Consider the following 24,889-nt stretch of genomic DNA (forward strand, 5'->3'; position numbering starts at 1 on the left):
GTGCAGACTGAATTTGTCATGTGTGAACCTCCGGGAGAAAACTTCCAGAGAGGCAGCGGTGTTTTCCTGTTTCAAACGAGTTTTGGGGGCACTGCAACTGTCATAAATATGAATCTTCTGAATTTTGATTGTGTGGCCACGGGAATGCCGCGATGGTCATGTCTGTGAAAAATGGTCATTTCTTCAGGGCCGTTTTAGCTTTTGAACGGTTGCTAAACCAACGGTGGTAACTCAAGGACAACCTGCACTTCATCTATTTTCAATCCGGCTTGCAGGTAAATGTTTCCCAAAACTCTGTCCATGAAACCGGTGCTCAAGCTGCAGATGAGCCGTTTCCCGGGTTGCTTTGTTAATCAAAAGAAAAAAAGAAAAAAGGGCGCGCCCATTAAAGTCACACCGCTCCGAAAGCTGACCACGGAGACAGGTTTATTCAAATCGGAGCACTCAGCAAGACATGGAAATCTGGAGCTGTTTGAAGAGAGAGACCTGCTTGCTCTCGAATGCAAAGCAGCAGGAAGAAAAATCTCCCAAATAACGACTCAACAACCCAGAGATCCACTGGGTTAATATAGGCCCACAAGTCTTGTGGTCCACAAGTCTTAACGTTGCCAAGTTTGAAGACCTCTGATATAGACTGTTTGATCCAGTCCAGGGATCCCAATTTGATTTGCAAGCAAAATTTGTCTTCGTTTCCCCCCCGATGCTTTGGCCTAAATCAACTTTTCTTCCTGGCCCCGTAGAAGAGAGTGAGTGTGTAGCTAGGCTCAGCTAGATGATCTTTGAGGAACATCCTTGGCTGGGGAATTCTGGGAATTAAAGTCCACACGTCTTAAAAGTTGCTAAGATTGACCAAGGCTGGTAATGCAAAGGTTGCAGTGTTGCACACTGAATTCTATGTCTGTGCTTAACTCACATTTTTTTGGCTTATATTATCAAATGTTCTGTCTTTGAGGCTTCTCCTTGTCCAGCCTATCCTACCTCTCAGGGATGTTGTGTTGTTGGGGGGGCGGAAGGCTTAGCTGACCTTTCCATGTTCCGATTTGATCGCTGCTTTTGAAATATGACTTTCCTGTCACGGAGACAGACAGAAGGATGGATAACTGACCTTAACTCTGCCCTCCGGAGTTAAATTGCAAGATTTGCATAGATTGAATGCAAGCAGTTGTAGGTCTGTAATTAGAAGCACCCAATATGCAAAAGAGATGCCATGGGATGTCCTCTCAACCTACCCACCCCCAATTTAGATGCAAATTGTCAGGATGTCAAGAGTCGCTCTTTTAAATAGCCCATCCACAGAATCATTCCTGCTCATCGGAATTGGGTTGAGATTTTGGACTTTTGGGACTGGCTGGATGATAGCCAGTCACATCTGGAGTTCCTTCCTATTCTTGTTGGGAGCCGGGGTAGCGGTTAGAGGCAGGATTTAGGGTCTGTGGTTTGGAAAGAAAAAAGCAACGGCTTGCATTTTAATTTTTTATTAGGGTTTATTGGTAACGCCGGCTCCTCAGATTGTTTGAAATTATAGATTGGGCTTTTATTGGGAAGTAAGTTTGAATTGTAGATTTGCTAAGCATGGGGGTTGGACTAGAAGGTCTCTTCCAACGCTGATATTCTTTTACAAGAAGAAATAAGTTGATATAGAAGGACCTCAAAGTTTAGGAACTGGGATGTGAGCACCCTAAAAGTTAGTTTCTTCTTCCTGGACATTAAGGACCTTCCATTGTTGGTCTTCACCACCTTGTTCTGCGTTGATCCTGGGAGAAACCCGAACCCAGCACCCAATCCGCTATGCCGAAGTCCTTTCTGATAAAACGTCGTAAATCGGCACAGCTAAGAACACGGAACTGGGGTGAACTCTCCGATTGGCTCCGGGGAGATTTGTACGTACCAGGTAGGTGAACCTCCCTGAAGGGTGTCTTTTTCTGAGCCATGACCAGGATGGTCGTATTGGCTGAGGATGATGGGAATGAGGGACTCCCACATCTGGAGGGCGCCCAGTTGGGGAAGAACTGCCAGCAGGGAGAGGAAGCGGTGCGAGTTTTCCTAGAGTATTCCTGGAGATGGCAGAGTTCTCTACAGCTTAGTCTTCGACTTAACGACCATAATTGAGCCCAAAACATCCACTGCTAAGTGAGACTTCTGTTAATTGAGTTTTGCCCCATTTTATGACCTTTCTGGCTGCAGTTGTTAAGTGAATCACTGCAGCTCTTAAACGAATCAGACTTCCCCATTGACTTTGACTTGTCAGAAGGTCGCAAAAGGGGATCAGGTGACCCCGGGACGCTGCGACCGTCATAAATGTGAGTCAGTTGCCAAGTGCCTGAATTTTCATCATATGACTTTGGGGATGCTGCAACAGTCGTGTCAAAACCGGTCGTAAGTCCTTTTTTCCAGCGCTGTTGTAACTTCGGCCACTAGGCAAACTGTCGTAGGTTTAGGGCCTCCTGTATTTGCAAGTCACTAAAAATAGTGTCCTTGTTGGCTCCCTAGATGTCTTAGAGACCCCCGTCCGCCCCCCAATTCTCAGCCTCAGCAGCAAAAGCAAGTGGGATGGAGGAGACGCCGCCCCCCACCGCCTGGCCCAAAACCTGCTTTATTTGCAACCACCGGCCGTGGGAAAACGTCTTCCGGGGAACAAGGTAAGGCCAGCCCAGAATGAAAAGACCCCGGAGAAATGGGATTCGGGGCCTTAGCAAATTCCGTAAGTCAAGGGGGAGACTCTTCACAGGCTCCTTGCCTGGCCTTAGCCCTGACATTTTGGGGGGCAGCCTAGCAAAGATTATGGGTGGGGGGAGGGCTGGTTGACTCCGCCTTTTTTTCCCCTTTTGGTAGATGGGGGCATATATATTTGGGGAGGGAGGGAGGGAGGGAGGAGGAGGAAGGAGAAAAAGGAAAGAGGTAAAAAGAGGAAGGAAGAAAGAAAGGAAGGGAGGTGAAAAAGGGAAAAAAGAAAAGGGAAGGAAGAAGAGGGTAGAGGAAGGAAAAGGAAATTGATGAAAAGGGGGGGAAGAAAGGAAGGGAAAAGGGGAAAAGGGGGGAAAAGAAAGGAAGAAGAGGGGGAAGAATGAAGGGAGGGGGAAGAAGGAAAGAAAAAGGAAAGCAATGTAAAGGGAAGGAGGGAGGGAGGTGAAAGGGAAAAAAGGGGAAAAGAGAAGGAAGAAAAGGGGGAAGAAGGAAGGGAGGGGGGCAATGGTGTGGGAAGTGGAGAGCTTCAGTCCACAGGTTCTCCATTCAAAGCCAACCATTCTCACAAACAAACCCTGATTGCCCGGATCTGTGTTTTTATCAACCTGGCTTGTACTGTCAATTAGTCTCTTAGGGCAGGGACCCTTCCTGGCTCTGTATCATGCGCCCCTCCCTCCTTCCCAGGGCAGGGGTCTCCCCCAACAGGCGGGCTTCCAGTGCTCCGCCTGCAACAAACGCTTCCCGCTGCAGCGCATGCTCACCCGCCACAGCAAGAGCCACAGCCCCGTCAAGAAGCACCTGTGCCACTATTGCAGCAAGGGCTTCAACGACACCTTCGACCTCAAGAGGCACCTGAGGACGCACACAGGTGAGGGGGAAATGGACGCCTGCCTGCTATGGCCGAGTCCTCCACTTACAGCCATTCATTTAGCGACCCTTCCAAGTGGCAGGGCTACTAAAAGAAAAAGTGGTTTATAACCGGTGCTCGCACGACCACAACTGGGGACAGAATTTCCCCCGCTAAGCAAGGCAGTTGTTTATCCAGCTGTGCCTGACTTCACGAGTGGTGGTGGTGGTTTTTTTGCTGTGGTGGTTAAAGAAAACACTGCAGTTAAGTGGTCGTTAAGCGAATCCAGCTTCCCCCATTCACTTTCCTTGTTGCAAGGTCGCAGGTCAGAAATATCTGCCGGTTGCGAAACGTTCAAATTTGGGTGACTTTCGAGGAAGGTCATAAATGTGGGTCACGAGCCCCTTTTTTTCAGGGCCAACTTTGAACGGTCACTAAACGAACGATCGCAAGTCAAGGACCTTTGCAAACTCCCACCTGTTGCTGCCCGCAGGCATCCGTCCTTACCGCTGCTGCCTCTGCAACAAAGGATTCACCCAGCGCTGCTCCCTGGAGTCTCACCTGAAGAAAATCCACTGCGTCTCCCAGACTTACGGCTACCGGGAACGGCGGGAAAAGCTCTTCGTGTGCGAGCAGTGCGGCTTCACCTGCGGCACCAGCAACGAGTACTACGGGCACACGCGCCGGGGCCACTCCACCGGGGCCCCCCTGGGGGACGTCTTCCCCAAGCCTGGAGCAGCTGCTTTTCAGTCTCAATTGCACCTGCTGCTGTGGCCTAGAAGTGGCGCTCTTGCCTCACAAGCAGAAGGTTGTGAGTTTGATCCTAGGTAGAAGCAGATGTAGGGTCTCCTGCTTGGGCAGGGGTTGGACTAGATGACCGGCAAGGTCCCTTCCAACTCTGTTGATCTGTTAATGCACCTACTCAGATAAGATGCCAAAGCAGACAGGTGTGTCTTTTGGTTTTCGGTTTTATTTTTAAATAGATGGCTGAGGCTGTTGTCTTCTGTAAAAAATAAATCATTTATTAAAGCGAAGGACAATTCAGAGAGGCTGAACGGATAAATAGCGGAGAATCGCAGCAGGGAAGTCATCGGAGACCCAGGAGAAAGGTAGTGGTCGTCTCGGAGGGTTTCACTCTGTCCAACGGTGACCACAGTGGGGGGCTGTGCAGACATAGTAGAGCCGCATGGCATCCTGGGAAAGAAAGGGGGGGGGGAAGGCAGCCATGATTTTGTGAGGTCACCTTTTGCAGAGATAGGAAAGCCGAAAAGCCAAGCCCTTCTCCAGATCTCCAGCAGGCTCCTAGATCAGCTTTCTGACCTGGTCTCCTCTAGACTAGTTGGGGTACCATCCTCTTGCCCACAAGCGTCACAGAGGGGGTGGCTGAGGCTGAAACCCCCTGGAAGGGCCTCTAATAGCGAAACCTGAAAATTCTGCATTTCCAAATCCTGGGAAGTTTGGTCTGGTGGTCAAGATACCAGGTGACAGGGAGTTCTAGTCTCAGCTTAGCATGACAGCTGTCTGGGTGATTTTGGGCCAATCACCAGGAGGCTGGGAATTGTAGTCCAGCCTTAGCCATGAAAGCTGGCTGGGTGATTGCCCCCCCCCTCCCTTGCTCAGCCCAATCTCTCCTACAGGATTGTTGTGATGGGGAGAACAGGAGGAGGAGGAAGGTTTATGGATACGTGTGCTGCCTTGAGCAATTTGTACGGATACTAAAGGCGGAATGCAAGCAAGGAAACAAGTAAATCAGGGGTGTCCAAACTTGGGAACTTTAAGACTTGTGGACTTCAACTCCCAGAATTCCCCAGCCAGCTATGCTGGCTGGGGAATTCTGGGAGTTGAAGTCCACAAGTCTTAAAGTTCCCAAGTTTGGACACCCCTGAAGTAAATGAACATCTCTGTTCAGAGCCCTGGCTGAGCACGTTTCACGCCTATAATATCAACTCAAAACCCGGTCAGACTCCTGGGCAGGCCGTGCTGGGCTGCAAAGGCATCCAGGTGTGTGACGACAAGCCATCATTCCTCATGGCGATTCAGAGCGACGTCATCCTAAGGTGAAACCCTCAACCACCCTCCCTAAAACTTAAAAAGGCACCTGCTCACCTCAGCCCTGGCGCTGTGGGACTGGAAAAAGACGGCTTCCTTGTGGCCGCACCTGGAGGGCAAAGCCAGGCGTCAAACAAGGATGGGAAAGAGGGCAGAACATGGCTGGCAGAATGTGGTTGGCTCCCCAGGAGGTAGGGCTGGGGGTTGAATCGAGGCAGTCAGCAGCAGTCTAGCTTACTGTCCAGCCCCACCTGTTTCTGCTGGCTTCTCCTCTCCAGAGCCCGACCAATTCCCAAATCTATTTTTTGTTCTACCGGAGTTTTTTCCCCACCTTCCAAATTTGACCCTGTGCTGCTTGCAAAGCTCTCTTTTTTAAGGCTTGGGCAGAGACGGACAGAGTCCCAACCCCTTGGCCTGGTTCAGCATAAAAATCAGGATGAAATTTCAAAGAAATCCCCAAAATTCTGCTCGCTTTCAAGCTTTAGGACAGCGTTTCTCGACCTCAGTAACTTTAAGAAGAAGTGCGGACTTCAATTCCCAGAATTCCCCAGCCAGCCAGGTGCGGTTTTAGAAGAAAGCTGTTGTTTTCTACAACATTCCTGCCTCAGAATGTTTAAGCTAAAGCAACAAGTCCTCACTTCTGACAGGGGTGATCCTCCGTCCGGGGCAGGGTGGGATCCTGGGAGACGTCAGCGATGATCTGTGTTAATTCGCTGAAAGCAAAATAGTAGATTTATTTATTTAACCTGGGCAGTCTGGTTTACAACAAACAAAACCAATCTTATAATAGGAAATACAGGTAGTCCTTGATTTAGGACAACTGAGCCCAAAATTTCTACTGCTAAGCAAACAGTTGTTAAGTGAATTTTGTTCCATTTTACGACTTTTTCTTGCCACAGTTGTTAAGTGAATGCCTGCCATTATTAAGTTGGGAACACAGTTGTTAACTGAATCTGGCTTCCTTGTTGACTTTGCTTGTCAGAAGGTCGCAAAAGGAGATCGCGGGGCCATGAAACATTGCAACCGTCATAAATATGAGCCAGTTGCCAGGGGTCTGAATTTGGATCATGTGACCACAGGGAGGCTGCAACACTCGTGTGAAAAATGGTCATTAGCCACTTTTCTCAGTGCTGTTGCAACTTTGAATAGTCACTAAAAGAATGGTCGTAAGTTGAAGACAACCTCTACTAGAAAAGAAAAATAAAAACAATAGCAGCCAGGCACGATTTGATCCGTCTTCCGTATAACCTAGAAATGGGCTCTCACCAACACAGGTCCCAGGCGCAACCACAAAACCAGCTTTTCAAGGTCTTACAAAAGACCAACTCAGACGTGGTCAATCTAATCTCAGGGGTCAATGCTCCAAAGGATGGGTGGCACCATAGACAAGGCTCTCCTTCCGCGCCTTGCCAGCCCACACTCCCTAGTCGAAGGTACCTACAGCACGCCCTTGTACCTAATCAGATAGCAAGGGTAGAGATAACTGGGCAGAAACAACCCTGGTCTTAAATCGCAAAAAGGTTTGGAGGATAATGCATTGGATTGCGCCTGTGGCTGCAAAGAGATCTGGCTTAATGTCAGACGTACCTCCTTCAAAATCCAAGAAAGGAAATCCTCAACTCCATTGTTTTAGAGAAAAGGTACTTTTAGTGAATATGAAGTGAAAGCAGCGAAAGTAAAGCAAGATCTGAGGCTCAAGGCGTGAAATTGTACATATCAAAGGTCCCAAATCCCTCCCCACAACAACCCCAAGCCAAAGGTCCAATCTCCAGCCCCCAAGGGTGTCATGTGAGGGGCATCTTCAGGTGGCTTCATCCACCTGGTATGCAGAGACAGTTGACCTTGACCAGACCTAAACAAGACCATTCAGCAGCACAGAAGATGGGGAGAACAAAACTTCCTCCTCGTCCAGAGATATCTCCTCCAGCACGATTCCCCTCCCAAATACCAAAACCCCCTCCCCGTTACTATGGCAGCCGATGGCAAGCAGGCCGACACTTACTCCACTTCGTGGGTGATCTTGTTGACGTAGATGCAGCTGTTGTCAGCTTCCTGCTGGTAGTCACAGTTCCGGCACTGGGGGAGGGGGAGGGGGAGAGGTTCAAAAGAGGAAGAAGGGTGTAAGATGTCCCATCACCCCCCAGGTGTCTCGGCCAGATGGCCAAGCAAGCTCCAATGTGGTCCAAACGCTTCCATGGGGAGGGCAGCCCCAGCAATGGCTTCAACAGGGAAATGAATAAGTCGAACTCCCACGCTCTGTAGCAGGAGGGCAGAAGCACATGGACCCCAGGCGGGCTGAGGAGTTCTGGGAGTTGAAGTCCATCCACCAACAACCAGCATGCAGGCGGGGGACCTCTGGGAGGGACTCTTAAAGGGGCCAAGGCTGAGAAGGAGGTCCCATTTTTAGGCCCATCCCAGATTTTCAGGGAAGCGGGATGTCCATCTCCCCTTGCCCTTCCAATGACTTCTAACCCATCCAGCTCCTTGGGTTGGTGAGGGTCTCTCTTTTAAGGAGGGACTTCAACTCCCAGAATCCCCCAGCAGGCGCCCGCGGAGCGGAGCATGCTGGGAGATGAAGTCCGCGCCTGCTGGCAGAGGGCAGGCCGCCCCCACTTACCGCGTAGAGCAGGATCCGGTTCTCCTTGTCCTCCTTCGGGTACAGCATGTTGTTGCTGGGCGAGAGGGAGCAAGAAACGGCGCTGAGGCCTTTCGAAAAACAGGCCCGGACAGCGCGATGGGGAGGGGGGAGGATGGGAGACGCAGTTCAAGGCCTCGCGGAGAAGCCGGGGCGGACTGCCGCTCTCATGCTCTGATGAGTCCGGGCCCTCCCCGACCCTCCGCCCGCTCACCATTCCTGGCAGAAGCGGATCCCCACGAAGCCCGGCTCGTAGGCTCCTTCCGACTCCATGGCAACCGCGCCGAGCGGTCTCCGGCGCCACTGCGCACGCACTTGCGACGACCACGCAGGCGCATTCTCGACTTTCGGGGGGGTCTGGGGCCGCTTCGCCTACGGCAGGGCGCGAGGGTCACGATTCTCCCGAAGCCGAACGTCTCAGACGAAAGCGAGGGAAGCGCTGGAGGGGTGACGTCACCAGGACAGTTATGTTCTCAGCGCGTTGACGTCATCCCTGGAAGTCCCGTCCGCGTGACGTCATTCCCGGAGTGTCCAAGGTCGTGGTCCTCAGTGACAATGGAAGGGCCATTCTCTTTGCTTTTCACGGGAGAGGGAATGCGGTGATGGGTGCGAGTGATGAGCCTCTGGCCAACAGGGACTAAACCGGGATTCATACTGCGCTTTTGCAAGGAATCCGGGTCAGCTCTGCAATGGGTGAGGCCCTGGAGTGACCCTCTGGCTTCCTTCCCCTTGACGGACGTTGCACTGCAAGTCCCATCCTCCCCAGCCGTCGTGCATGTAGAAGACAATCCGCGCCAGCGTCAAAACAGGGTCTTTCCTTCTCCCGGAGCAAATCAGGAGCCCTTCCTTCGTTCCCCCGGTGCAAGGATACCCCGGGACCCCCTTGCACGACCCGCACAAAAGCACCACGCAGTTGCAATCGCAGCTTTCGCTCCTGCGCTTCCCAGCCGCCAGGGAAACCCTGCCCTCTTCTCCACCAGACCTCCAGGCTTCGCCCTTGCTCGCCCTTCACCATCGCGCCTCCTTATTGGCCGTTTCCGCTCCCGCGAGATATATCGCGGCTTCCTATTGGCCGGTCTCCCCGTCTGGGCTTCAAGGGCGGACGAGGGGAGGGCGGGGCCGAGGGCAGAAACTCCGCAGGAGCAAAAAAAGGCCGAGTTGCGCAGGACGCGGGCGGAGGCGGGGCAGGCGCGGCGAGCGGGGCGCCGATTGGTCGGCGGGGCGAGCGGCGTGGCGCCGATTGGCTGGCCGGAGGGAGCGGCCCGTGAAGGGGCCCGAGGCGTGGCGGCAACGGGAGAAGCGGCGGCGGCAGCGGCCGGGATGAGCGTGATCGGGACCCCCGCGGTGGTGTCGATCTCCATCAGCAGCAGCCTCAACTCTTTCCGCGTCCTGAAGAGATATGCCCGCGGCCTCACCATCGCCGAGTTCAAGGTAGGGCGGGGGGCCTGGTCCCCGGCCACCCACGCCCATCATCCCCAGCCCCATGGGAGGGGGAGTCCGTGGCGGCGGTGCTGGTGGGACTACCGCCCCCATCCTCCTCAGCGGCTCCTGGCACAGCCCCCCCGCTGGCGCCTACCGCCCCCTCTCCCCCCCCCACCCATGGGGCTCTTCCGGCGTGGCTTATGGATGTGGGAGTCCAGATCCCCCATGGAGGTTCTGGCAGGGGGGTGGGCGTTATGGGGCAGGGGCTGCAGTCTGCGCCGCTCCCACCTCCCTCCTCCCTCCCTCCCAAGCCTCCCTGGCAGGGCTGTTGTATGTGTTTGTGGGGGGGAGGGGGGTCAGGCTGATGAATCAACATCAAAAATGATAATATCGTTGTGAATATTCTGCAAAAAGGAAAAAGGGGGGGAAGGAAAAGAGGATGGCAGCCCAGAGGGGAACCTCTACATTCAGGCTTCATTCACCAGTAGATTTATCAGTAAATTAGTAATTATATAATTATATGTGTTTATATATAATTATACATCCACACACTGTATTATATCTATCTATTATATCTATCTATCTATCAGATAGATAGATAGATAGATAGATAGATGATAGATGATAGATAGATAGATAGATGATAGCACTATCTGTCTACACACACACACACATGCACATACACAAACGTATGTATACACACGCACATACAAATACATGTTTGTGTTTGTTTATACACAAACACACATGCACACTCATCTACCTATCAGTCATATATCCCTCTATCTATCTATCTGTCTGTCCATCCATCCAATCTACCTGTGTGCTGCAGGTACTCTCTGGATGTCTTGGTCCAGAAGGTCACTGCCATCTGGGGATGATGGGATCTACAGGCCTCCCAGGCCCAGAATGTGCTTGAATGGGGAGAGGGGGTTAAATTGCTGCACCTAAGGCCCCCTCCCGTCATAGGGAGGCCCCCAGCACCACCACCTGGTCCCTAAGAAAGAGCCCTCCACAGCAGAAGGAATGAGACTCGTGGCCCCATCGGAATTTATCATCTTTCCCTCTCTTGCTTCCGCCATCTCCTCTGATAGTTTCAGGGATCCTGAACAGAAGTAGGGCTAGATGACCTCTAAGATCCCTTTCTGTTCACATATACTGAGATCCTAGGAGATGGGCATCCACTGTCTGGTTCTGGTTTCCATAAACTGCTGTGACAACAGCTAAATAAAGGGACACTTTATTGAAGCCTTCGTGCCAAAGGTTTTTAAATGCAGCTGACACCCCACCCCACCCACCCCAAACTTTGATGGGGATTCTTGGATGCCAGCATCGGGCACTAGCTGCAGACAGACCCATTGCTGCGTTTTGGGGACCAGCGAGGGCAGAGCCATCCCTGTGCCACTTTGCTGTCTGTCATGGCAGCCAAACTGCAGCAGGCATGCTGGGTTTGATCCGAGCATTAAAAAGCACTCTAAAAATGCAACCCCCTTTTGGGGGAGGGGGGGCTCTGCCCAGGACAAGAAACCCCCCATGCCTGGGCAGAATCCCCCAGAGTTTGTGCATCGCAGCAGATTTTGAACACCAGATTGTACTCTCCTGATCATCCCGATTGTTACAAACGCATCATACACACACACACACACACACACACACACACACACACACACACACACACACACGGTTCTCCACAGATGGCACTCTTTGATCCTCTGCCTGGTTTTGCCACCCGGGCACCTCCCAGCAATCCTGGCTCCTTCAGGTACCAGCCTGGGAGATCGGAGAGGCTCCATGGATTTTCCAGGTGTTTTTCCCCCCTCTCTTTTTGAGCTGCGACCCTCCAGACGGGCCACTGATCAGCAGAATAGCATTGTTTGTGCATTGTGCAGCCGGGCAGGGATTAACTGCAGCCTGGCAGCTGGCATTTTGTGCCCGGCTGGGTAAATCAGCCTTGGGCTCTCTTTGCACGGCTCCAGCTTATGGATTCCTGCCAAGGAATGGCTTTTGTTTCCCCTCCCCGGGATACATTTATATATATATATATATATATTTAATGTTGGTGCTGAGAATTTTGCAGAGAATATTAAGAATAACGTTTGTCAAGCCTGCTTGCTCCTTTCCGCCTTTGTTAGCTCTGAGCCCCCTTTGGCAGGCTGCATCATATCTGCCCAGAAGGCAGCGGAAGAGCGGTGTTGTTTGCGAGTCACAGAACTGGGAATTAAACCGGGATTTGATGCTCGGGAGAGCCCATTCTATTTATTTATTTTAGCTACTTCATTTGTAGCACCTCTGCCCTGCCACGCTGAAGTGGTGACTCTTGGGGGCTTGCAGACTAGATCCATGAAAATTAAAAGCTTCCAGCCTGTGTTTGAAAGCGATTAAAAGACAAACAGCAAGCGATAAGGGCAGGTGCCTCCATAGAGAAGAAGGGAGACCCACAAACACAAGAGAAGGGAAAGGGAGGGAGAGGAATGAGGGAGGGTTAGGGGAAGGAAGGAAGGATAGGGAAGGAAAGATAGGGAAGGATGGAAGGTGGCAGGAGCTGTAGACTCGAGGAATTCCCCTCTGAAGTAAATCATTTGGAAAATTTGCAGGGCACTGAAAAGGAGGTGCCAGCTGCTGGGGGTTGGTGGAATGAGAGACAAGAGTCCAGTCCCCGTCCCACCCGTGCCCTTTGGTTTTGTTTAATTTATTTATTTGTGGCTCACCTCCATTTTAATGCTGTTAATCTCTTTACACCTATGTTTTTATACCGTGGTGAGCCGCCCAGAATCAGATAGCAAAATGGGCGACAGAGAAATTCCATAAAGGAAAGAAATGGAACACAGGAGAGCGAGGTCAGGAGCAGTTCCCGTGCCCCACTTCCTACCCCATCAAAGTTGCTCTACTTGCAGGTCCTGTTATCCCAAACGGTCCTTTAGCTGCTGCTCCTGGATCAGGGATGGCCGGTGGATTCTGGTTTCTTTCCTCCCAGGCCCTTTGCTTCCCCACTGAATTGTTTTGATGGACCAGTTGGGCCTACTCTTGTCAGGTTTCCGAAAGATGCCCTAATTAATTCATGAGCCTCAAGCCAAGTTTCAAAAGAAAACCAGTCATTTATTAGGAACACCATTTCGGCAATACCCCCATTGCAGTCAGATCTGACCTCACTTGAATTATGGCTGAACTTTACCCCTGCTCCTTCCCTCCACTCAGTCTGTGTCATAAATCACATTCTCCAGCTCACATTGGACCCAAAGGGTTGTGTCCCTGCTAGCATTAAGGACAAGGGGGCGGGGAACGGTTGTGTTGCCAGGTACAAGTAGTCCTCGATTTACAACAGTTCATTTAAGGATCATTCGAAGTTACAACAGCACGGAAAAAAGTGACTTGCAACCGTTTTTCAATGTTACGACCGTTGCAGCATCTCCACGGTGAGCAAATTCCAGGCGTCGGGCAACGGACTCACATTTACAACGGTTGCAACATGATCCCCTTTTGTGTGAGTCAATGGGGAAGCCAGATTTGCTTAACGACCACGATTCACATAACAACTGCAGCGTTTCTCTTAACAAGAAAGTGAGAGAGGTTGTAAAATGGGACAAAACTCACTTAACGACTGTCTCGCTCAGCAGCAATGTTGGGCTCAGGGGTGGTCATATGTCGAGGACTGCCTGTACCTGTGAGGGATATTCCTCCTCCTGACGGGCTTTCTCCTCTCTCGGTAGTGCAAGCTGGAACTTGTTGTCGGGAGCCCAGCCTCATGCATGGAACTTGAACTCTACACCCCGGATGACAAGTTTGTGATGAAGCTGGATCAGGATGAGGCCTTGCTGGGCTCCTACCCAGTGGACGATGGCTTCCGAATCCATGTGAGTCTGCCTGGATTTACATTCTTTCCTTGGGGCTTTCCCTGCCGCTAAAACCTTTTTTTAAAAAAATTCTCTCTGGGTTATCCTTAAGCAAAGGTCTCCAAATGTGGCCCCTTTAACAGGTGTGGACTTCAACTCCCAGAATCCCCCAGCCAGCTATGACTTCTGGGAGTTGAAGTCCGCAAGTCTTAAACCTCCCCAGTTGGGGGAGCCCCGAGTGAGTTGAACAACATTCCCCTCTGCTTCTCCTGGGGACTGGAGCCCACCAGCGACCTGAAGTGGACGCTTCTTTCGCCCTGTAGGTGATAGACCGAAGTGGGGCAACGATCGGAGAATACGAAGACGTCTCGAAGGTGGAGAAGTTCCAGATTTCGGATACTGAATACGACAAGCGAACAGGTGAGAACCAGGAGGCCCTTCCCCCGCGTGGGAGGTTGGGGCAGCAAATGCGATTTTATCCCAGAAACGGCTCTGGGGTCTCCAAACACAGCTACTTTACGACTTCTGGACTTCCAATTCCCAGGATTCCTCGGCCAGCATGGAATTGGTGGGTGAAATGGAAATGGGGCAGGAGGAAGCCCTTCAGCCTTCAAACCCACCTCCTTTCCCCTCCATTGGATTTTATTCTTAGGAATAAAAATTGGAGTATGTATAGAAAGAGAGACAGAGACAGAAAACAGACAGGGATACACACACACACACACACACCTGTCATCTATTTCTGTGTACAGTATACATCAATACAGATACACAGATACACACACACAGACCCCTCTGTTGTCTATATGTAAAGTATATATTCCCCAAACGATGTGTACATTAAAAAAAGATGTTAATACATATATAAATGTGCAGGTATCTCTGTGTGTGCATGTGTTCAATAATTTAATCTAGTTTTTATATATGTACACACACACACCGTATTTTTCGGATTGTAAGACTCACCTTTCCCCCCCCAAAAAAGAGGGAGAAAATCTGGGTGCGTCTTATACACCGAATACAGCATTTTTGGCCTCCTGAAACCCCGACCCCTTTGCAAACATGGCTGCGCAGGGGGTGTGAGAGGCCTGCTAAGTCGTCCTGGGGGCTGGGGAGGGCAAAAACGAGTTCAAAACTGGGGCCTTTTTTTGCTCTTTTTGCTCCCCCCAGGAGCATTTTGCAGGCCTCTCAAACTCTCTGCATGCCCCGTTTTTCACCAAAACCGAGGCGTGCAGAGGGTTTGGTAGGCCTGGAGAGTGCAAAACCTTTTTTTCTTAATTTACTCTTCAAAATCTTATACTCTGAAAAATACAGTCTATTAAATATATAAATAGTTGGCTTGCCTCCTAAGCCTCTGGAGAGAACCAGAAAGCGTTGAAAAGGACAGTCCCTTTGTTGTCTTCCTTCACCACTCACATAAGGCGGAGGCTTTTATGAAAACTGAATTTTTAAAGGCTTAATTAACCAGGGGAGAGAGACATACGAGCCCAGGCAAGGAGGAAGGGCCTCTGTTAAGCCGCTGCCTCTGCCCCACAGATTCAGCTCGCTCGTTCATGAAGCGCAGCCACCTGGGACAGTACAAGGAAATGCCGGGGAAGGAGTCCGAGTTGGAGCAGAAGCTGGTGGAGGAGAAAGCCCTGGCGGAGGCCATTTCCGTGGGGGCCAGGTGTGAAGTGCAAGTAACGGGGCAGCCCAGCAAACGGGGGACCGTCATGTACGTGGGTGAGTATTCGTACGACTTGGATGTCCGATGTCCCAAAGATGCTTTTCAAAAGGCAACTGGGCTCTGCGGGTTTTATTTTGTTTTTTTCCTTTGAAGACGTTTCACTTCTCATCCAAGGAGCTTCCTCGGTTCTCATGACACTTCCTTTGGTTTTTCATAGGCTTAACAGAATTCAAACCTGGTTACTGGGTTGGGATCAAGTATGACGAACCGTTGGGAAAACACGATGGCAGGTAAATTCCTCTTTGCTCCATGGTTGGCTTTGTGGTTGTCCACAGCCCTCCTCTCGGGGACGGGGAGGGCATGTTCCTGAGTTTCTGGCCGGGAAAAGTAGGATACGGGTGGGTGGGTGGGTTATTTATTTTATTTATTAATCACATGTATATCGCAGTGGTCTCTGAACTTGGCAACTTTTTAAGACTTGTGGACGTCAACTCCCAGAATTCCCTGCAAGGCTGGTTGGGGAATTCTGGGAGTTGCACTCCACAAGTCTTAAAAAGTTGCCAAGTTTGGAGACCCCTGAGTTAAAAACAAACCTAACTTTGTCTGAAATAGTTTCCTGCTTCAGCTGGGGGTTGGTCTAGAAGACCTCCAAGGTTCCTTCGTTGACTATAAGATGGACCATTTTGTCTCCCAAAAGCGGGTGAAAATGTCTGTGCATCTTATAGACCAAATATTGCTGAAGCCCTGCCCACCTGCCGGCCATTCTTTGGCCTCCGCATGGTCCGTTTTGAGGCCTTTTTTTGCCCATTTTCGAAGGCTTTTTTCAGCCCGTTTTTTCACAAAAAAGACCAAAAAAAGTGTCAAAAATGGGCCGAAAAAAACTTCAAAAACGGGCCAAGAAAAGCCTTGAAAACAGGCTGAAAAAAGCCTAAAAAACGGGCCGAAAAGAGACTCCAAAAAGAGCCGAAAATGAGGCGCACAGAGGCCAATCCCCCCCTTTTTTTGTTTTCTTCTTAAAAATTTATGTCCTTCTTATAATCCAGAAAATACAGTAGTTCCTCCTGTTTGAAAGCAAGCCAAACGCCCAACTTCCAATGCAGAGGAAAAGGGATGGCAGGCTTGTGCAAATCAGGCCAATTTCCATCGTTTTAGCATAAGTGCACTTACTCAGAGCTTTGCACACCCTGTTTAATTATTTTTAGAACTTGTATGTGTTTATGTATGTAAATGATGGTGCATAAGTACGGCTGAGGATCTTTAGCAACCTCGGGTGGCTAAGAACAGTGACAAAAAAGACAAAGCAATGGAACCAATACAAAAAGAAGGGGAAAAAAATCAAGAAAAATCAGGTATTTATTTACTGGAGGAAAAAAAAAGGAGTTTAATATATTTAGTGCAAGTTGATATAAATGTATTTCGTATAAACCAGGGCTTCCCTCCCCTTGCTGAGGTCAGAGTTCTTTTAACAGAATAACAGAGTTGAAAGGGACCTTGGAGGTCTTCTAGTCCAACCCCCTGCTCAAGGAGACCCTGTGTCACTTCAGACAAATGGCTGTCCAGTCTCCTTAAAATCTCTCGTGGTGGGGGGAATTAAACATTCTGTTACCGTAGTTTATCAAAATATAAAATACAGAAATACAAAGAGAAATGGAAATAATGGGAAAGCAGGAGACGGGGAAGAGGAAAAAGTATAAGGCAAAGGAGAAAAGAAAAAGGAAAACATGGATTTTCAACTCCTTTTGGCACAGTCGAATAAAGCAATAACATTAAACCTGGACTTTTTAATTTTATATAACAATACCTACTAGCCATTTCTATAACAACAAATAGAAACAAAAAAGCTTTTTTCCAGTCTGCTGCCTTGCCTTGCCTTGACCGCATTTAGTCCATCTGCTCATTTGGTATTTATTCCTTCTTTCCTTTCCCTTTCCTCTTCTTTCTTCTCCTTTCTCCTCTTTTCACCTTCTCCTTTCTTCTCCTTTCTCCTTTTCCTTTCTCCTCCTTTCTCCTTTCTTCTCCTTTCTTTTCCTTTCTCCTTTCTTCTCCTCTCTTCTCCTTTCTTTTCCTTTCTCCTTTCTTCTCCTTCTTTCTCTTTTCTCCTTTCTTTCTCCTTCTCCTTTCTCCTTCCCTTTCCCTTTCTCCTGGACAGTGTCAACGGCAAGCGATATTTTGAGTGCCAGCCGAAGTACGGAGCCTTTGCGAAGCCTCAGTTTGTCACCGTGGGGGACTTCCCAGAAGAGGACTATGGGCTGGACGATGAAATGTGAGGGGAGCAGAGCGGGAGGAAGGAAGTGGAGAGGATCTGCAGGGCCTCTGCTTGCTGGCAGAAACCCCCCTTTGGTTGCCGCTGTTCCTGCAGCGTGGGCCACTGCGCTCTGATCCCGAGTGAGAGGGGGGGGCGCCTGAGTGAAACAGAAGAACTGTGTGTTTTGATGTGTTGTTTGTTTGTCCCTTTGCCCTGGTTGCCTCTGTTCAGTGAAGCTGCCGATGTTTCCATGCCACACCCCATAGGTCAGTCACAGAGAACCAGAAGGTCTTTGAGTGTAGTCACCCTTTTGGGGAGGGGAGATGACGGTGACATCTCCCCGAATTTCCCGTCACAGAGAGTGGAAACGGAGAACGCAGGATTCAGAACCCAATGTACATACAACTCTGGTTTCAAAACAAAAGAAAATCTAAACCGAATCATTTTGATGACTGTGCTTTCTTTCTTTTCTTTCTTATTTTCATTGTGGGTCTTTGTTGTTCCATTTTGTTTTTGTGCTGCTGAAAAATGCTAAGTGATCATTACGAATTAAAGTTTTGGAGGGGGGGTCAGATACACTCCAGACAAGCTCCAGTGTGCGTTTATTTTTTTCTCTCCAGGCAAGCAAAAACAGGCAAATGGTCTTTCTTTGTGGGGGTGTGTGTGACTGTGTGTCTTGCTTGACTTTCTACCCTAAAGCAACATGGGTGCTTTTGATTGGTCCAGCGCCATCAAATTATTTTCAATTTATCTACATCTCTACCAGTGGTGAAATTCAATTTTTTTAAACTCCCGGTTCTGTGGGCGTGGCTTGGTGGGCGTGGCAGGGGAAGGGTACTGCAAAATCTCCATCTCCACCCCACTCCTGGGGCCAGCCAGAGGTGGCATTTGCCGGTTCTCCAAACTACCCAAAATTTCCGCTGCTGGTTCTCCAGAACCTGTCAGAACCTGCTGGATTTCACCCTGATCTCTACCCAGATAGCAAGAACCGGTTTCATCTCCTGACCTCTCTGTGGGGAAGGGGCTTGCTTGACCCCTGAAGGCAGCACCCGGCCAGGCCAAGACCTCCCACTGCCCTGGATTTTCTCCCGGCAGATGCGCTCTGGCCCACAAATACGTTCCCTGGACCAGCATCTTGCAACCTTGGCTGCTTTAAAGCAGGTGGGCTCCAACTCCCAGAATCCCCTAGCCAGGTTTCCTAGCAAGAGAATCCTGGGAGTTGAAGTCCACTCGTCTTAATGGACTATCCGAAAAACTTGGCCCCTCTGACAGGTTTCCCGGCAACGCTCCCAGGGCAGCGGCCAATGGGAGACGAGAGAAAGGGCTCGACCTCGTGGGCGGGGTCAGTTTATCGCCAGCACACACACACACACACACACCCGCGGACAGACCGAGATCTTGGCCAGGGGATCCCGGAGGGTCTTCCCCAGGGCCCGCCGCTCGGACGCTTCGGGAGGGAGGAAGCTGGGCACCCTTTTCACGTGCATTGAAGCACGTGACACTCCCGGGTGGGTTTGCACGTGGGAAGGGGGCGGCGCTGATTCTGTGTTCCGACCGCGCAGGAGGCAGCTCCGTCTGGGCAGCCGCTGGAAGGGCCGGGCTCCCGGAGGCGGCGAGGCCCTTCTGCTCCGGCTTCATGGCCAGGCACAGCCGGCTGCAACGCGAGGTGCTCGGCCTCTACCGGCAGTTCTTGCGCGCCTGCCGAGGCAAGCCGGGCTTCCTGTCGCGGGTGCAGGGCGAATTCCGCCGGGCTGCCCGCATCCCCCGCACCGACGTGCTGCTGATCGAGTACCTGCTGCGCCGCGGGCAGAGGCAGCTGGCGCAGCTCCGGGAAGGCCACGCCACCAGGATGGGCTTCTTCGCCCCGGGGAGGCCAAAGCAGGAGGAGAAAGAGAACGCGCAATCCTGAACGGAGGATCGCTCTTGGTTGCCACGCAGCGATGCCCGCTGGCTGCAGAAAACCCGGAGGGGCGGGCGTAGGAGGCTGGCGGGGAAGGGTCCCTCTGCTGAAACGTCCGCGAAGAAAGATCCTATTTGGGGGCATTTGAACCTGGCATTTGCAGCTTAAAGTCTCCGCTGAAGCTTTTCGGGAGAAGATTGCGCAGCTTGGCGTTGCGCCCCATCCAGCCCCATCCCTCTTTCGTGGGAGGGGGACAGCCGTCACGTCTGCACGAGACCCCCGGCAGGCTTCCTCTTGGCATTCTAGCTCTGAGGTTGTACTGGGAGGAATCCCTTCCAGACTGGTGTAAACCTCCTACACGGCAAACGGGCGTGCACAATGGTCGTGGAAACGGGCGTGGGTATGTTTGGGGTCCACCTGGAATTTTTTGGAGCCCGCAGGAAATAAGTTTTGAGCATAAGAGGCTTTTCTCTCTCCCCTCCCCCCCCCTAAACATTACAGGAGAAATCCTGTGGTTAAACCTCTGCAAGCAGCAAGTCTTCCCCCGTGACAATACAGACTAATGACCCTTATATGGACTTTGTTTCTGTTCGGTTAATGGCATTCTATGGTGGTTGTTTCAGCCTGGGAATCGAGGCTTTTGAACAAAAAGCAAAACTTAACTGCTAATTTGTATGCATTATTTATTCTGGTTGTGTTTTGGCTTGCACTCTGTTATAAAGAAAGATTCTAAACCAGAGGCCTTCAAACTGGGCAACTTTTAAGACTTGTGGGCTTCAACTCCCAGAATTCTCCAGCCAGCTGAAGAATTGAAGTCCACAAGTCTTAAAAGTTGCCCAGTTTGGGGACCCCTGTTCTAAACTAAGGTGGATGATTTCAGCATTTTCAACCACAAAGTTACCATTATGATATAATAAACAACCGATTGCACTCCAGGGATTTAGGAATCCTAAAAGAATTCAGATGTCCACGTGTTCCTCCAGGACAGCAGAATAAATTAATTGAAAGAAGTTCCTGGGATTAACTTTTTTTTCCCCCAGTATTAAATGGACTTTACTTTTACAGCATTTTAATCTGGTTGCAAATTCTATGTAAGTTATAAATGCCTAATGATGCAAGGTGGAAATACAATTAGGCATGCCCTGTGGCTGCGAATCTCACCATATCAGGCAGCGGCATCTTTTGCAAGTCAAAGCCGACACCAGGCAGGTCAACGCATGCTAAAAATGCACCCGCTCACCCAGATCTGGGCTTTCTTTGTGGGTATGGAAGGCTTGGAAAGGAGAGGATGTGAGTTCTGGTCCTGCCTTAAGCATGAAAGCCAGATGGGTGGCCTTGGGCCAGTTGCGTGCTCTCTCTTTTTCAAACCACCTCACAGGATTGTTGTGGGGAAAATTGGAGTCAGGAGAGACAAGTTGTGATGTTCATTTAAAGGTCTGATTGGACTCTCCACTTTCCACAAAATAAAAGGTTTTACAGGGAATCCTCCGCGTAAAATTTATGTTGCTAAATGAGACTGTTAAATGGGTTTTGCCTCATTTTATGGCCTTTCTTGCCTTGTGGTTAAGTGAATGGCTGCCGTTAAGTTAGTAAAATGGATGTTAAACGAATCAGGCTTCCCCGTTGACTTTGTTGTAAAAGGGGATCTCATGACCCCAGGACACTGCAACCGTCATAAATATGGACCAGTTGCCAACTGGTGGAATTTCGATTGCGTGGCCATGGGGATGCTGCAACGGTCATGTCACTTTTTCAGTGCTGTTGTAACTTCGAATGGTCACTAAATGAATCGTTTTAAATTGACTCCATATATATGCTTAAACATTAGGAAGAAGACTTGAAAAGACTTGAAGCTTTGGTTACTGGTCCCTGAATTCACTACTGGCTCATATAATCAAGCTACACAATCCACTAAATGTTTATCCAGGATCCCAGGAAGACTAAGGCCCCCCATGAGTGAAAACACCCCATTTGTCATGTGAAGATCCAGAAAAATGAGAATGACTTTCATTGGATTGGTGGCGCTTTTTGCAGTTCACTTGAACCACTTTTAAGCAACACCTTGAAGTGAGATACAGGTCAACGCAGCCGGCGTGTCGGGGTTGAAAGAGACTTGCTCCACCCTTTGCTTCCTATTCCAGGAAGAACTACCTCTCCCAGAATGCATTTCCACCCGAAAACTGCAATGGCTGGAGGCGGTGGCTACGAAATGACGGGCAGGCCGAGTTCTACCCCTTTTTAAACAAACAGCAGCCTCAGCCAGTGGCTTTTCGAGCAAGGCGTCTTCGTCTCCGCAAATAGGCGAGCTGGCTCAGAGTGACAGCCCAAGCAGCCTATCAACGTTAGACCTGCCCACCGCGCGTGACGCAACTGGAGAACGAGGTGTCCGATCCCCAGAGCGGCTCCCGGGCCTCTTCCTCGCCATGGCGTTCGGCGGCGGTTGGTGGGGCCGAGCCGCTGCGCGGGCCAGGAGAGCCGGCAGGTTGCTAAGGGGAGAGGCATGGCCGTGGCTACGGAGGCCGGCGAGGCTCAACTCCGGCCGCGGTGCACCACTCCCGCCCGCTTCGGAGCTGGACAAGGCAGACGCCTGGCTGCTCCGCAAGAGTCACGAGACCGGTGAGGAGGAGGGCGGGGGCTGACCAGTGACGTCACAGGGCGGGGCCGGCCGCTTACCTGACAGTAGGGCGGGGCTGCAACAGCTGCTTGCCCGCGGGGCGTGATGGGAGTTGTAGTCCCTCAACTGGCTTTTTTTTTTGCTTCCCCCCCTTTTTTTCAGCATATAAAAATATATATCCACACATTAAAAATAGAGAATTTGATACCAGATCAATAGCTTAAGATCAAACGAGTATAGAACTAAAATTTTTATATGAATTGCAGCAATTCTTTTTCTTAATATATATTAATATAATATAATTTATTATAATTCAATGCTTGTAATATTGGCCTCCTGAATTGCAATGAATGCTGTTGATTTTTTTTACTTTTAAGTTAATTCAATAGTAGAAAATAATCTCTAATCATATCGTATAAACATTGTAATGAGACAATGCAGTGTAAAGATTTATACAAAAATAATTAATTACATCCCCTCACTTATCCTACTTTTAGTTGTAGTTGATAACTTGTATATTTAGAGTGTTTCATTCGTACTGTGTACATGTTGTTGTATTGTATTGTTTTTAATATTGTATGCTCCCCCCCCCCAGTAACCTTGTGACCAGATGAGCAGCAAAAGTTTAAGAATGTTAATAAGTAAATAAATAACGAAAAGGAAAAAAATAAGAAACAGTGTATCTGTGTGTGACTGCCTGGAAGACCCTCCCCAGAACATGCTAAATTTTATAGATAATGTTAGGGGTATGGATAGTAGATGGATGATCGATAGTTTAAGAGGTGGATACATAGATAGATACAGATGATGTATCTATGATGAGTTAGATGATACATGATGATGATGGATGTATAGATAGATAGATAGATACTGGTAGATAGATATGATAATTTAATAGGTAGATAGTTAGATACAGGCATAGATGGTGAAATGAAAGATAGGTAAATGATAGACAGACAGAAAGATGATTGACAGGTAGGCAGGCAGACAAATATGCCGGATGGAAAGCATGGGTAGGCAGAGCTGATTGTGCCCTCCTCTTCCTCCTTTTCCTTCAGCCTTCTTATCCTGGTTTCGGAATGGGCTGCTGGCCACGGGCATCGGCGTGATTTCCTACATGCAGAGTGACATGGGGCGGGAAGCGGCCTACGGTGAGTAGTCCGGAGGCCCTTCTGCCGGGCTGGGTGCCCAGAGATGCCCTGGCCACAAAGGGCTCCTGCCTGCAGGATAGTCGGAAAGCCAGTTCCATCTTAGCATCCTCTCTTCCTTCCCATGTTTCCCCCTCAGGTTTCTTCATCCTCGGGGGGATCTGCGTCTCGTACGGAAGCGCCTCCTACTTCGTCAGCCTCCTCCTCCTCCGTCGCACCATGATGCTCTCCTTCTCGGCCGCCCTCCTGAACTCGACTGCCGTGGTGAGCGTGGCCCTCTTCTGGCTCTGCGCCATCTCCCTCTACATCGGCCGGCTGGAGGTGGAAATCATCCAGGAGGACGTCAGCGAGAAGAGGAAGGAGAACGGCAAGGCCGAGAAATGAAGGCCGGAGGGACTCTTCTGGACTCGACGGGACTCTGCAGACGATTCGGAAGGGACAGCTCCACGGCGGTTGGGTCAGAGGGGATCACGGAAGGAGGAAGGATGGGTGGGAGGAAGGTTGGCTGTCTGGCTCTCCTGCAGAAATGGAGAGACAAGTGGAAGGGTGGGCTTTCAATTTATTTCTCATCTTCTGGATGGGGAGCATCGGAGGGCAGGGCAAGGGTTCGAAACCCTCCTTGGAGCAAATGAGCTCTAGAAGCATGAATACTTGCTACTTAAGGATCTTGGATGCTTTTCATGAGTGGGCCTGCTTTGCAAAACCCCCTCCCCTTTCTGCTTCGACCCTGCTTTCTGGTTTCAGGTGTGTGTGTGTGTGTGTGTGTGTGTGAATAAAAGCCAATTGTTTGAATGTCTTCTGCATAGCTTGCCTTGGCTTTTCCACTCTCGCTTGTGCTCTGGACTTTTTCGCTTCTGGAATTGGGCCGGCTGCTGCTCTGGTCAGTGGACATTTATATTAAAGACACTCAAAGCAAGTTTATGTATTTTCTAAATTGTTGGGTTTCCCTCTGCGAGAGAAAGGGGTGGGGTCTGTTTTGACAGCTGCATTTGGGAAATAATATTTGCCATTATTCTTACTTGTGAGAGCAAGGGAGCTCTTCAGGTGGGCAGAGGGAGGGTCTTAGAAATATGGGTAGTCCTCAATTTACAAAGTTCATTTAGTGACCGTTCAAAGTTACAACGGCACTGAAAAGTGTCTCGGGACAGTTTTTCACACATACGACAGTTGCAGCATCCCTTACGAAAGGTTGCAAAGGGCAAAAGTCATTTATTTTATTTTATTTCTTGGATTTCTAAACCGCCCCCTCTCCCAAAAAGGAGATGTCTTACATAGCCACAGAAACTTTGGGCTCAGTTGTGGCCGTAAGTCGAGGACTACCTCTGGCAAAGTCACTGTCTGCTGGCATCGTCTCTGGAGAGGAGGAGTTGGTGCAGTTAGAGCTGCTTCTGTGCACTATTTACATCGACCCCTTTAAATTTTGCTCATTTTGAATGGCAGAAGCTCACTTGGGAAATGTATGATCTGAAATCAGTTGTAGGTTTCCATAAAATGAGGCTTCTTTGGGTTAAATCCTCAGGAATCCAGGAATTTCCGATAGCTGGGGAGGAAATATATGGAGATTCTCCTTCATTCCAGGTTGCCCCCAAAGTGCTTTTTCAAGAGACAACTGGGTTTTTCTTTGAAGAAGCTTCTTGGATGAGAAGCAAAACGTCTTCAAAAACAAAACAAAAAACAGAATGTCCAGTTGCCTCCTGAAAAAAGCACCTTTGGGGCTGGGGAGGAGGCGCTTGGCTGATCACTAAGGGTCAGGAGGATTACTTTGGTTAATTAATCCAAAAGAGGAATCTGTTAAGCACAAAATCCAGACAAGACACATGACAAAACAGCTTTCCCAGTCTGCTGAAA

At 49.9% G+C, this 24,889-nt stretch overlaps 5 protein-coding genes across 5 annotated transcripts; 4 read left to right on the forward strand and 1 right to left on the reverse strand.

The window, feature by feature from the left end:
* The first annotated feature begins 3,370 nt into the window (after window positions 1–3,370).
* On the forward strand, window positions 3,371–4,420 carry OVOL3 (ovo like zinc finger 3). The gene is made up of 2 exons (XM_081961684.1): window positions 3,371–3,553; window positions 4,026–4,420. Exons 1-2 carry the CDS (start codon window positions 3,439–3,441, stop codon window positions 4,361–4,363), a joined length of 453 nt encoding a protein of 150 aa, XP_081817810.1. The 5' UTR covers window positions 3,371–3,438; the 3' UTR covers window positions 4,364–4,420.
* Window positions 4,421–4,528: 108 nt separating this feature from the next.
* Window positions 4,529–9,182, reverse strand: POLR2I (RNA polymerase II subunit I). Its single transcript, XM_081961685.1, has 6 exons — window positions 8,431–9,182; window positions 8,199–8,253; window positions 7,584–7,657; window positions 6,220–6,294; window positions 5,639–5,690; window positions 4,529–4,726 (listed from the first exon to the last, which is right to left on the reverse strand). Exons 1-6 carry the CDS (start codon window positions 8,487–8,489, stop codon window positions 4,664–4,666), a joined length of 378 nt encoding a protein of 125 aa, XP_081817811.1. The 5' UTR covers window positions 8,490–9,182; the 3' UTR covers window positions 4,529–4,663.
* A 288-nt stretch (window positions 9,183–9,470) lies between these two features.
* On the forward strand, window positions 9,471–17,967 carry TBCB (tubulin folding cofactor B). The gene is made up of 6 exons (XM_081962156.1): window positions 9,471–9,647; window positions 13,346–13,489; window positions 13,792–13,888; window positions 15,005–15,190; window positions 15,352–15,424; window positions 17,284–17,967. Exons 1-6 carry the CDS (start codon window positions 9,537–9,539, stop codon window positions 17,399–17,401), a joined length of 729 nt encoding a protein of 242 aa, XP_081818282.1. The 5' UTR covers window positions 9,471–9,536; the 3' UTR covers window positions 17,402–17,967.
* An 808-nt stretch (window positions 17,968–18,775) lies between these two features.
* On the forward strand, window positions 18,776–20,955 carry SDHAF1 (succinate dehydrogenase complex assembly factor 1). The gene has a single exon (XM_081961538.1). The coding sequence runs from the start codon at window positions 19,016–19,018 to the stop codon at window positions 19,286–19,288; it is 273 nt and encodes a 90-aa protein (XP_081817664.1). The 5' UTR covers window positions 18,776–19,015; the 3' UTR covers window positions 19,289–20,955.
* Window positions 20,956–21,626: 671 nt separating this feature from the next.
* On the forward strand, window positions 21,627–23,957 carry TMEM160 (transmembrane protein 160). The gene is made up of 3 exons (XM_081961536.1): window positions 21,627–21,895; window positions 22,952–23,044; window positions 23,181–23,957. Exons 1-3 carry the CDS (start codon window positions 21,703–21,705, stop codon window positions 23,423–23,425), a joined length of 531 nt encoding a protein of 176 aa, XP_081817662.1. The 5' UTR covers window positions 21,627–21,702; the 3' UTR covers window positions 23,426–23,957.
* Window positions 23,958–24,889: the final 932 nt, after the last annotated feature.

The sequence above is a fragment of the Natrix helvetica genome, assembly GCF_964273705.1.
Source record: "Natrix helvetica genome assembly, chromosome: 9".
Classification (NCBI taxonomy): Eukaryota; Metazoa; Chordata; class Lepidosauria; order Squamata; family Natricidae; genus Natrix; species Natrix helvetica.